Source organism: Pseudorasbora parva, chromosome 15 (assembly GCF_024679245.1).
Source record: "Pseudorasbora parva isolate DD20220531a chromosome 15, ASM2467924v1, whole genome shotgun sequence".
NCBI classification, from domain to species: Eukaryota; Metazoa; Chordata; class Actinopteri; order Cypriniformes; family Gobionidae; genus Pseudorasbora; species Pseudorasbora parva.
In genome coordinates, this window is record NC_090186.1 from 1,618,898 (window position 1) to 1,629,775 (window position 10,878).

A 10,878-nucleotide genomic window follows, 5' to 3' on the forward strand; every position below is an offset into this window, starting at 1 on the left:
TTGACTGCACTGCACAACTCAAAAAATGATCTGTTCCTCTGTGAAATCATGAACTATAACGAGCGATGCACGATTATATCGCCAACATATGGTTCTATAAACCGGCTCACACTCGGCAACGGTGCTGTTCATGTTAGATTCATGTTGAAGAGTTTGGGGCTTGGCTTTTAATGGGAGCCTTTTCTGATATTATTTGTGTGTGTGTGTGTGTGTGTTAAGGCGGGCGTACACTGTGCGAATTCGGACACTCGGAAGGTCGTGAGATATTGCAGACGCTACGAGTCATTTCATTTGATCATCGCATCAAATCAGCTGGTACACGGCACGACTGTTTGCACCGCGAGCCGGCCGCGATCACACGAGTTTTCATGTAACACAGACACCGGAGCTTTCAATGTTGCTGCTATAGCTTTAGATACAAAAAATAAAGAAAAAAGATGTGAAAATGATTTGTTGAAAAGCAGAGAACAGCCATTCCTTTTAACCGAAACAACCAGAGGGAGAGAGAAGAGTGCACATGAGAGAGAGAAAGTGTGTGTGTGTGTGTGTGTGTGAACTCAGTATGTGGCAGCCACTGAGCTAATAATAGTCATATAGATTGAGCGTATGTGACGTGCTTGTGCATGATTTGGCAATAGGGGACAGCCATATGCTGGTAAAAATCGGGCCGACTCCCCGAACTTTTTAAACATGTTTAAAAATTATCGTAAGGTCGGGAGGTGCTCTTAACGTACTCGGCTCGTCTCGTATTTCCTCTCACACGGTGCGAGCCGCGACCATACGAGCATCCACGATGTCCACGCGATTTCTCCAGAGAAAAAAAAATCGTCTGCGAGTTCGTACGACAGCAAAAATCGCACCGTGTACGCCCGCCTTTAGATAATCAGAACTGCTGACATGAGCTCTTGAAGCCCCGCCCTCTTCCTGAAAGGAGGCGGGGAGCAGCAGCTCATTTGCATTTAAAGGGACATGCTCACCTTCACAAAGTGCCAATTTTAACATGCTCACATTTTTTAATGATCTGTGGTGTATTTAGAGCTAAACTTCACATACACACATCAGAGACTTATTTACATCTTGTAAAAAGGGCATTAAAGGACCCTTTTATTAACCCTCTCCCGAGCCTACTGTCCAAGGGGGAATCTGTAGTTTTCACCAAAGTCCTGGAGCCGCCAAAAGACTTTTACTGACAAATAACAGTGAATAACTCTAAGAAAGTCCTGATTTAGTTGTTTTTTGCACACAAAAACTATTCTGGCCTCTTCATCAATGATTGTAGAGCCGCTGTAGTGAGATGGGCTTTGTAACGACGTCTTTAGTGCCTTTATGGGTCTTGAGAGAGGAAATGACATTGGTGTCAATGAAGGCCTTTCTGAGCCATCGGATTTCAACACTAATATCTTCATCTGTGTGTGAAGATGAGCGGAGGTCTGACGGCTGGCCAACCACAGGAGGAATAAACTTAATTGTGTGTAAAATCACACAATTTACATTTTTAAGTGAACTTACCCTTTAAGTTCTGTGGCATTACTATCTGATACCATCACACAGTTTGAGGCTGAAATAAAAGATCTCGAGTATGACCTGCAAACCTGAACCCAAATCACAAACCAGAGAAAGAGACACAGTTGCGCCCATGACCCGAAGCAAACACACACTTTACTCACTGAACGTGACGCTCTTCTCGCAGTGGTAGTATCCATCTTCAGTCTTTTTCTTGAGCATGGAGCACAGGTCCACTCTACACACACATTCGTCTCCAAACACACGGCTGTCGAAGTCGGAGAACAGTGCCGGATCCAGCTTCTTTACGCCCTGCGAAGACACACGTCAATAAATCTAGAGCAAACAGGAGGACACACACACACAGACACACACACACACACACACACAAACACACACACACACACACACACAGAGACATACACACACTTCGGCAGGAAGCCTGTCCTGTGAGAGATTACAGATGCGCCTCCCTATCTGTGTCTCCACATGGAGAAGAAGCGTCCACACACAGCACGTACACACACAGCTCATCAGGACACACACAGCACGTACACACACAGCTCATCAGGGGACACACAGCACGTACACACACAGCTCATCAGGACACACACAGCTCATCAGGGGACACACAGCACGTACACACACAGCTCATCAGGACACACACAGAGTCCCAGTCCCTTCATCATGAGGATGAGAGCGAGGTGAACACGGGTGTGTGTGAGAAGCTGTGGGCAGTTAAAGCGGAGCTATGAGCGGGAACAGTGTTGCTTGGGCACTTTGTCATTGAAAATGGGCAACAAATTTGTATCTAGACATCTAAAAATAAATGTGTTGCCCTTTCCCAATGGGAAAGTACGGTGGCCCACCAGTGCAGCCTTACTAAATTAAACCACAACACAACGAAATCCCCACAGCACAAAAACAATCCACAACACAACGGAAACAAGCCACAACACAAGAGAAACAAGCCACAACAAATCGGAAACAAGTCACAGCACAACGGAAACAAGCCACAGCACAACGAAATCGCCACAACACAACAGAAACAAGCCACAACACAACGGAAACAAGCCACAGCACAACGAAAATGGAAACAAGCCACAACACAACGGAAACAAGCCACAGCACAACGAAATCGCCACAACACAACAGAAACAAGCCACAACACAACGGAAACAAGCCACAGCACAATGGAAACAAGCCACAGCACAACGGAAACAAGCCACAACACAACGGAAACAAGCCACAACACAACGGAAACAAGCCACAACACAACGGAAACAAGCCACAACACAACGGAAACAAGCCACAACACAACGGAAACAAGCCACAACACAACGGAAACAAGCCACAGCACAACGGAAACAAGCCACAGCACAACGAAATCGCCACAACACGACGGAAACAAGCCACAGCGCGACGGAAACAAGCCACAGCGCGACGGAAGCAAGCCACAGCGCGACGGAAACAAGCCACAGCGCGACGGAAACAAGCCACAGCGCGACGGAAGCAAGCCACAGCGCGACGGAAGCAAGCCACAGCGCGACGGAAGCAAGCCACAGCGCGACGGAAGCAAGCCACAGCACGACGGAAGCAAGCCACAGCACGACGGAAGCAAGCCACAGCACGACGGAAGCAAGCCACAGCACGACGGAAGCAAGCCACAGCACGACGGAAGCAAGCCACAGCACGACGGAAGCAAGCCACAGCACGACGGAAGCAAGCACCAGCACGACGGAAACAAGCCACAGCACGACGGAAGCAAGCCACAGCACGACGGAAGCAAGCACCAGCACGACGGAAGCAAGCCACAGCACGACGGAAGCAAGCCACAGCACGACGGAAGCAAGCCACAGCACGACGGAAGCAAGCACCAGCACGACGGAAGCAAGCACCAGCACGACGGAAACAAGCCACAGCACGACGGAAGCAAGCACCAGCACGACGGAAACAAGCCACAGCACGACGGAAGCAAGCCACAGCGCGACGGAAACAAGCCACAGCGCGACGGAAGCAAGCCACAGCGCGACGGAAGCAAGCCACAGCGCGACGGAAACAAGCCACAGCGCGACGGAAACAAGCCACAGCGCGACGGAAGCAAGCCACACCGCGACGGAAGCAAGCCACACCGCGACGGAAGCAAGCCACAGCGCGACGGAAGCAAGCCACAGCACGACGGAAGCAAGCCACAGCACGACGGAAGCAAGCCACAGCACGACGGAAGCAAGCCACAGCACGACGGAAGCAAGCCACAGCACGACGGAAGCAAGCACCAGCACGACGGAAGCAAGCACCAGCACGACGGAAACAAGCCACAGCACGACGGAAGCAAGCACCAGCACGACGGAAACAAGCCACAGCACGACGGAAGCACGACGGAAGCAAGCCACAGCGCGACGGAAGCAAGCCACAGCACGACGTAAACAAGCCACAGCACGACGGAAGCAAGCCACAGCACGACGTAAACAAGCCACAGCACGACGGAAGCAAGCCACAGCACGACGGAAACAAGCCACAGCACGACGGAAACAAGCCACAGCACGACGGAAGCAAGCCACAGCACAACGGAAAAACAAGCCGCAACACAACGCTCAATGTTTTTTATACTGAACAAACCGTATTTTCTATCCCCCTACACTGCCCCTAAACCTACCCATCACACCCACACACACTGCCCCTAAACCTACCCATCGCAGGAAACATTCTGCATGTTTACTTTCTCATAAAAACTCCTCCTGTGTGATTTATAAGCCTTTTGAAAAGTGGGGCCATGGGTAATGTCCTCATATTTCACCCTCTCCTGTAATACCTGTGTCATACCCATGTCATTATATACATTTGTGTCCTCATATTTCACAAAAACAAGCACACACACACACATAGACTTCTTACCTGCTTGCGTAGTTTGGGAGCTCGTGACAGTTTGAGAAATGTCAGATGAGGTTTGAAGGCTTTGTCATCTCCAGACACGATGCCTTGCTCCTCAAACGCCTTCCTCACACTCTCTGGGTGGAGAGAACACACACACACACACACATAAACACACACACAGCCTCAGAGAGACAGATGCATTCTGGGATAGGCTATTTACAGCCTCCCGCGGTCCGACCTGAGACTGTTTCAGCGTCCTCGATGTAAGACAAGAACATAATCAATACAGAGAGTGAGGAAGAGCGATGACATAGCAGACCGAGCTCTCAGGATCTGCATCTGAATCTTAAACGCGTTTCCATTTGACGTTTAGTAGGATCTAAAACACCGGGCTCATGTAATTATGAGAGAGTATTGATCTAAGTGTTCTGGATTAGAGTCTGTTAGCTATGAGATTTGTAACTGCAGATCTTATGCAAAGCACTACAGCAAAAGGTAAACATTAAAAAGCATCACATGACTCCTTTAAAGGTGCCCTAGAAAGGACAGCTGTATTTACCTTGGCATAGTTGAATAATAAGAGTTCTGTACATGAAACTGACATACCATGATCTGAAAACACCTATAAACAAGTAAGCTGCATTTCAGCATCTCCATTTGAGATGTTCTGCTTAAGTGTCATTCAGTCTGTATGGGTTCGGTCAGGACTCAAAAACAGAGCATTTCATTCTAGGGACAATTCATAGGGTTGTAAATGGATCTGTAAAACTGTATCTGGACAATTTTTGCCCTTAAATAAGCCACATACCCTCTATGTAGATATTAGAGGATGGATACCCGACCCGAGCCCGACGGGTTCCGTTCGGGTCGGGCTCGGTCACGTCAGCGCGATAAGGCATTGAACCTTTTAAATTTAAAACTGCTTATTATGCAAGTAGCCAATGGGCCTGTTAAACTTGATGCAATGGTTTGTTTCTGTGACTAAAATAAATGTAAAATATTACCCTAACATCCGTCTTCCTGCATGCAGAAATTTGTTTATGTCGCCGTGACAACAACGCGCAACACGTGCGTGCATATTGCCCGCGGCATCCTCGTCATTCCAGTGAGCGCAACTTCAGCGCTGCTGGCAGGAGGACAGCCTTGAAGCCATCCTCAGTTGATGCAATCCTTTTTCTGCATAAAACCTTGATTAGCCTAAACTTTGATGGATAGATAATGTAAATAGATCCCATGTTGCAGTTTAGGAACCATACAGTTTGAGAAAATTGGTAAGATGACTTTCATTTCAATAAGCATGTCAATTGTGTTACGTTAATGTTTTGTTCTTTTAGCTTGGGCCATTTTTAGCAGACCTTTGTTCATTTAATTTCAGTTGGCTATTTGATTGGGCTCTGTGTAACGTTTGATGCCCCATGCGCGTGCTGATGCGCTCGTCTGTAACGTTAAACATTTCAGAATGCCTTCTTTACAGTTGCTTAATAAAAGCGGGGTTTCCACACAAACAAACGTGCGTGTCATTAGTATATGAGGGGGAAAAATAGATTTTAACTGTCGGGCTCGGGTCGGGCTCGGACATAAATATTTTAATGCCTGTCAGGCTCGGGTCGGGTTCGGTTACTGCTCTGTCGGACGCGGGTCGGGCTCGGACAGAAAAATGCGTCCCGATCCGCACTCTAGTAGATATCAGAGAACAATTTAACATATTGTTTCAAATCATTCTAGGGCACCTTTAACTACTTTATATGCTCTTATACTTTATAGGCAACATAGTGTCGGCCCAGATCCGGGGCAGAAAGTGGATGTGGGCTATATGTGTACCAGATGTGGGCCAGATGTGGGCCAGATGTGGGCTATATGTGTACCAGATGTGGGCCAGATGTGGCCTATTTGTGTACCAGATGTGGGCCAGATGTGGGCTAGATATGGGCCAGATGTGAGCTAGATGTGGGCTATAATTGGGCCAGATGTGGGCCAGATGTGGACCAGATGTGAGCTAGATGTGGGCTATAAGTGGGCCAGATGTGGGCCAGATGTGGGCCAGATGTGGACCAGATGTGAGCTAGATGTGAGCTAGATGTGGGCTATAAGTGGGCCAGATGTGGGCCAGATGTGGGCCAGATGTGGGCCGACACTATGTTGCCGTCTGGGCTGATGACACAAGCATAAGTGTAATACATTATTATGATGTTCATTCTTCACAAAAGACAGTTTTGGACCAATTCAATGAGACATTTCTCAAAAGATCTCATTCCGCAGAAGAAAGAAAGATCATGAAAGAAGGTAAATGACAACAGAATGATCATTTCTGGGTAAACAATCGCTTTAAACTGCATCACATGTACGTTTGTATGCATATCTGCCTCATTAGACACAATATAGCATGAAAGCTCATTTATGAGTTAAATAATAAAGTGACGAGCGATGTACCTGCCATGAGCGTGAGTGTGTCCAGATGCTCTCCTTCTGTGATCTGAACAAACGCCACTTCCTGTTTAAAGTTTCCAATTCCACAGAAAGGCAGGATCAGTCTGCGTCCCTTCAGCAGTGTGTTCAGAGGAGACTCCAGTGCTGAGAGTGTAGACACAGCACTGCACACGCACACACACACGCACACACACACACGCACACACACACACACACACACACACACACACACACACACGCACACGAACAGAAATTCGAGTTCTTCGTCCCGATAATGATGGTGGAGGCATGTCATATAATTACTGCTGTGGTTTGAGATCAATGCGCATGTCACTCTGACAGATCTTACAAGTAGAAATTAACTCTACAACCATAAAGAAAGATCCTGACAATCAATACACACTTCACAACCGTTCTGGGCTTTTATTCTGGCCTTCAATCAGCCTTAAAGGTTCTGCATTCAAATGATCTGGTGATTTAGGACGGTCACTGGTGGAAGCTCATTACAGAAAACAGCAGAGCGCGAAGAGGATTGATTTGGTTGGGAGTGCAGTGTGCTTGCAGAGAGACTCCGCCCACACACTCTTCTGATTGGCTGTGATTTTGGATTGATTTGGTTATGAATGAGATGCGCTTGCAGAGAGACTCCGCCCACACGCTCTTCTGATTGGCTGTGATTTTGGATTGATTTGGACACATTTAAACTGAATCTGGGCATTAAGAGCCCTGTGCTGCATTCAGCTGTTATGAACACTGTGCCCTGTGTGTGCAGCTCCTAACACTGCCAACACAAAACGTGAGAGTGTGTGTGTGTGTGTGTGTGTGTGTGTGTGTGTTCTTACAGATCCACCTGCTCCTGTGTCTTCAGGTGAGCCACCAGTAGAGTGATGTGTAGCGTGTCCACCGGTATGAGCGCTCGCGACAGACGAGAGTCCTTCTCCAGCACCATTTTCTGCACCTCCTGCACCGCCTGTTTGATCTGACACACACACAGACACACACACACGCGATCATGAGGACAGTAACACAAACAGACTTGTCTAGGAGCTCCCGTCGCCGGCTCGTACCTCAGGATTGGTGATTGGCACAGAGATGAAGTAGTTTGGCTGAGCGGCCTCCTTCTTCTTCTTCTTCTTCTTCTTCTTTCCATCTTCCTCATTCTCCACTCGACTGCCGTCTCCTCTCTTACGCTTCTTCTTCCTGCTTGATTCTGTGCCGCCGACTGAAAACACACACACACTGAGCCTTCACAGTAATGATCAAAGGTTCATTACATTTAAACCTGCAGATAAACACCGTTTCCTTAGGTCGTCTGTTATATTAAGAGTCATTTCAAAACATTTAAAAACGAGCTGCGTGTCACACTAAGATGTTCTCAAACTCGCTATTCACTGCAGAAAATGCTCTCCTTATTTAGGATTTTTTTATTGTTTCCAGTCCAAATATCTAAATATTCTTAAATCAAGATGCATTTACTAGATCAGTAAAACGACATAAGATATTTGTTCTTGTTTTCTGAGTAAAATATCTAAATGAAGTGAGTTTTTGCTTAAAACAGGCAAACTGATCTGCCAATGGGGTGAGAAAAATAATCTTATTTCTGATTATTTTAAGGTTGAGTTATTAACTATTAACTAGTGTCTTATGATCATGCATATTACTATGATATTGTCTGTTTATTAGCACTTCTAAAGCTCATATTAATGCCTTATTCTGCATGAGCTTATTCTACATCCCTTAATCCGACCCAATACCTAAACTTAAACGCTACAAAAACTACCTTACTAACTATTAATAAGCAGTAAATTAGGAGATTATTGAGGCAGAAGTCAGAGTTAATAGAGAATATGTGCTCCTCATACTGAAGTGATACCGCTTAGTTTTCTCACCCCATTGGCAGATCATTTTGCCTGTTTTAAGCAAAAACTCATTTTGATTTTATTTTCAACAAAACAAGAAAAAAATATCCTGTTGTTTTACTTATACAGCTCTGAAAAAAATCAAGAGACCACTTAACACAGAGAAATATGGTCTGGTCTTCATTTTCTCCAGAGCTGTATAAGTAAATGCGTCTTGATTTGTTAGATATTTAGACTAGACACAAGACAAAATGACTGAGTAAGAAGAGCATTTTTTGCAGTTGACATTAACTCATAAACAGGAGCACGTTCACTAAATCTAAGAATGCCAGCGCTATTGATCGAGGAGCATTTCTGAACTCTCTGCGAGAGACGCCGCACAGCGCCACACAAATGTTTTATTCATAGCATGTAGCCAGCTGGGCAATCTGAATGCAAGAGCAGCTGCGGTGCTAGGCTGATCCACGGAGCGCTTGGCAGCCAAACGTCGTCCCTCAGTGCCTCTCTCACGCTCGCTCTTCAGGCAATGATTCCTGCTCCGGGAAGATGAGCCGCGTCGCACCGCCGCTTTAAGAGGTAAGAGAAACTCACAGCCCAGATCTCTCCAGACCGCGGTGTTGGCGAAGGGCAGCTCGGCCATCAGGCTGCCGGAGCATTCTGCCTCCTTCTGCTTCCTCTTGCCTGACGCTTTCCTGCCTTTTTGGACTTTCTTGACTGCTAAAATGAAAAGAACGAGAGCAAATGAGGGCCGAAGACTAGCACTGATGGAGAAAAGAGACCTTTAGGTGTTGAACATCAATGCCAACACCGCAAAATATGCTTTTCTTGCTTAGTATTTGTCTTGTTTCTAGTCCAGAACATCTAAACATCTTAAAACAAGAAGTATTTACTAGACAAGCAAAAGTTATTGTCTTGTTTTGGGAAAAATAACTCAAAATGAAGAGAGTTTTTGCTTAAAATAAGAGAAATAATCTGCCAATGGGGTGAGAAAAATAATCTTAATTCAAACAGAAAACAAGATTATTTTTCTCACCCCATTGGCAGATTATTTATCTTATTTTAAGCAAAAACTCTCTTCATTTTGAGTTATTTTTCCCCAAAACAAGACAGTGATTTTTCATTGTCTAGTAAATGTTTCTTAATGTAAGATTTTTTTTAGATATTTAGACTAGAAACAAGACAAAAATACTAAGTAAGAAAAGCATTTTTTTTGCAGTGCAATCATTCGAGCGCAATTAGACGTGACCGAAAACTGAATTCGGCAGCTTTCTGTGCACCGCATGAAGTTCCTTTTCAGGATATATTGCACTCATAACTCTTAACATCAACCACGACCCGCTCTTTACCTTCTCATTCATGGATTTCATCACTCAATAGTTATTTTGAGTGTCAATAGTAATAGCTATAAATTACATGACACGATATACCGTTACCTAGGTATATCGCGTCATACCGCGGTCGCTAATATATCAAGTCAGGTTGTCTTATAAAATGCTGTATTTGTTTATTTAAGCAAAGTGCACATGTGGTCCAGTAGTGTGCATGTCTCACCCTTAGTAGTGTCCCTGTGTAGTGTCTGCGTGGACACGGAGTTGTTATTGTTGTCCTCCATGGCGCTCGGACCCTCAGCACGTGCTACTGCATAATAACACACACTCACACAGTGACACTCTGAGTGTGTGTGTGTGGCTGAGATATGACACGCAGAGCTTTCTCAGCACACTTGATCACTTCTGAGTGGACGCCTGCATTAAACAAGCGCTTTATCGATCCAGCGAGCAGAAACTGGCGACTTATCATGTCCAGCCGAACTATATCTGAAGGTTTGTGACAGCGGCGCTATGAGATAGAAGTTATATGAGTGTTAATCATCTCAATAATGCACTACTAGATCAGCTTTCGTGCTAAAAACAGATCTTACGGTGTTTACTGCAGCAAAACACAACACACATGGTACGGGCAGTCAGAGGGGACATGCGGTGCTCGAGGAGAAAAGCGTTTCAGAAAAACAACGGTGATGGATTACTTTACACACAACTCATTTCACAAAACTTTACACAAATACTCACACAAATCATTTACTCACTTAGCGTCAAATGTCTTAAGTGTAACAAAATGACATATTCATAAAAATGCTCGTCTCAAACGCTGCTGTTGGGGGGAAATATTATAATATTCAGATTGACATAATGTTTTTTTCAAACCTAGTCTGCGG

General features: G+C 45.6%; 1 protein-coding gene across 4 annotated transcripts in view; it reads right to left on the reverse strand.

Moving 5' to 3' along the window:
* Nucleotides 1–10,623, reverse strand: part of LOC137040890 (A-kinase anchor protein 7-like) — a 35,467-nt gene extending 24,844 nt beyond the window's left edge. For 2 of the 4 annotated variants that reach the window (XM_067416674.1, XM_067416671.1), the window contains exons 1-7: nucleotides 10,215–10,622; nucleotides 9,255–9,380; nucleotides 7,872–8,026; nucleotides 7,647–7,783; nucleotides 6,808–6,968; nucleotides 4,399–4,511; nucleotides 1,668–1,815 (exon numbers count right to left, since the gene is read on the reverse strand). In XM_067416674.1, the coding sequence (XP_067272775.1) occupies nucleotides 1,668–1,815; nucleotides 4,399–4,511; nucleotides 6,808–6,968; nucleotides 7,647–7,783; nucleotides 7,872–8,026; nucleotides 9,255–9,380; nucleotides 10,215–10,275 (901 nt within the window). In that variant the 5' untranslated portion in view covers nucleotides 10,276–10,622. Of the gene's footprint in view, nucleotides 1–1,667; nucleotides 1,816–4,398; nucleotides 4,512–6,807; nucleotides 6,969–7,646; nucleotides 7,784–7,871; nucleotides 8,027–9,254; nucleotides 9,381–10,214 lie in introns of all 4 variants that reach the window. The other 2 variants (XM_067416672.1, XM_067416673.1) reach the window with 2 other exon arrangements.
* Between the last annotated feature and the right edge of the window lie 255 nt (nucleotides 10,624–10,878).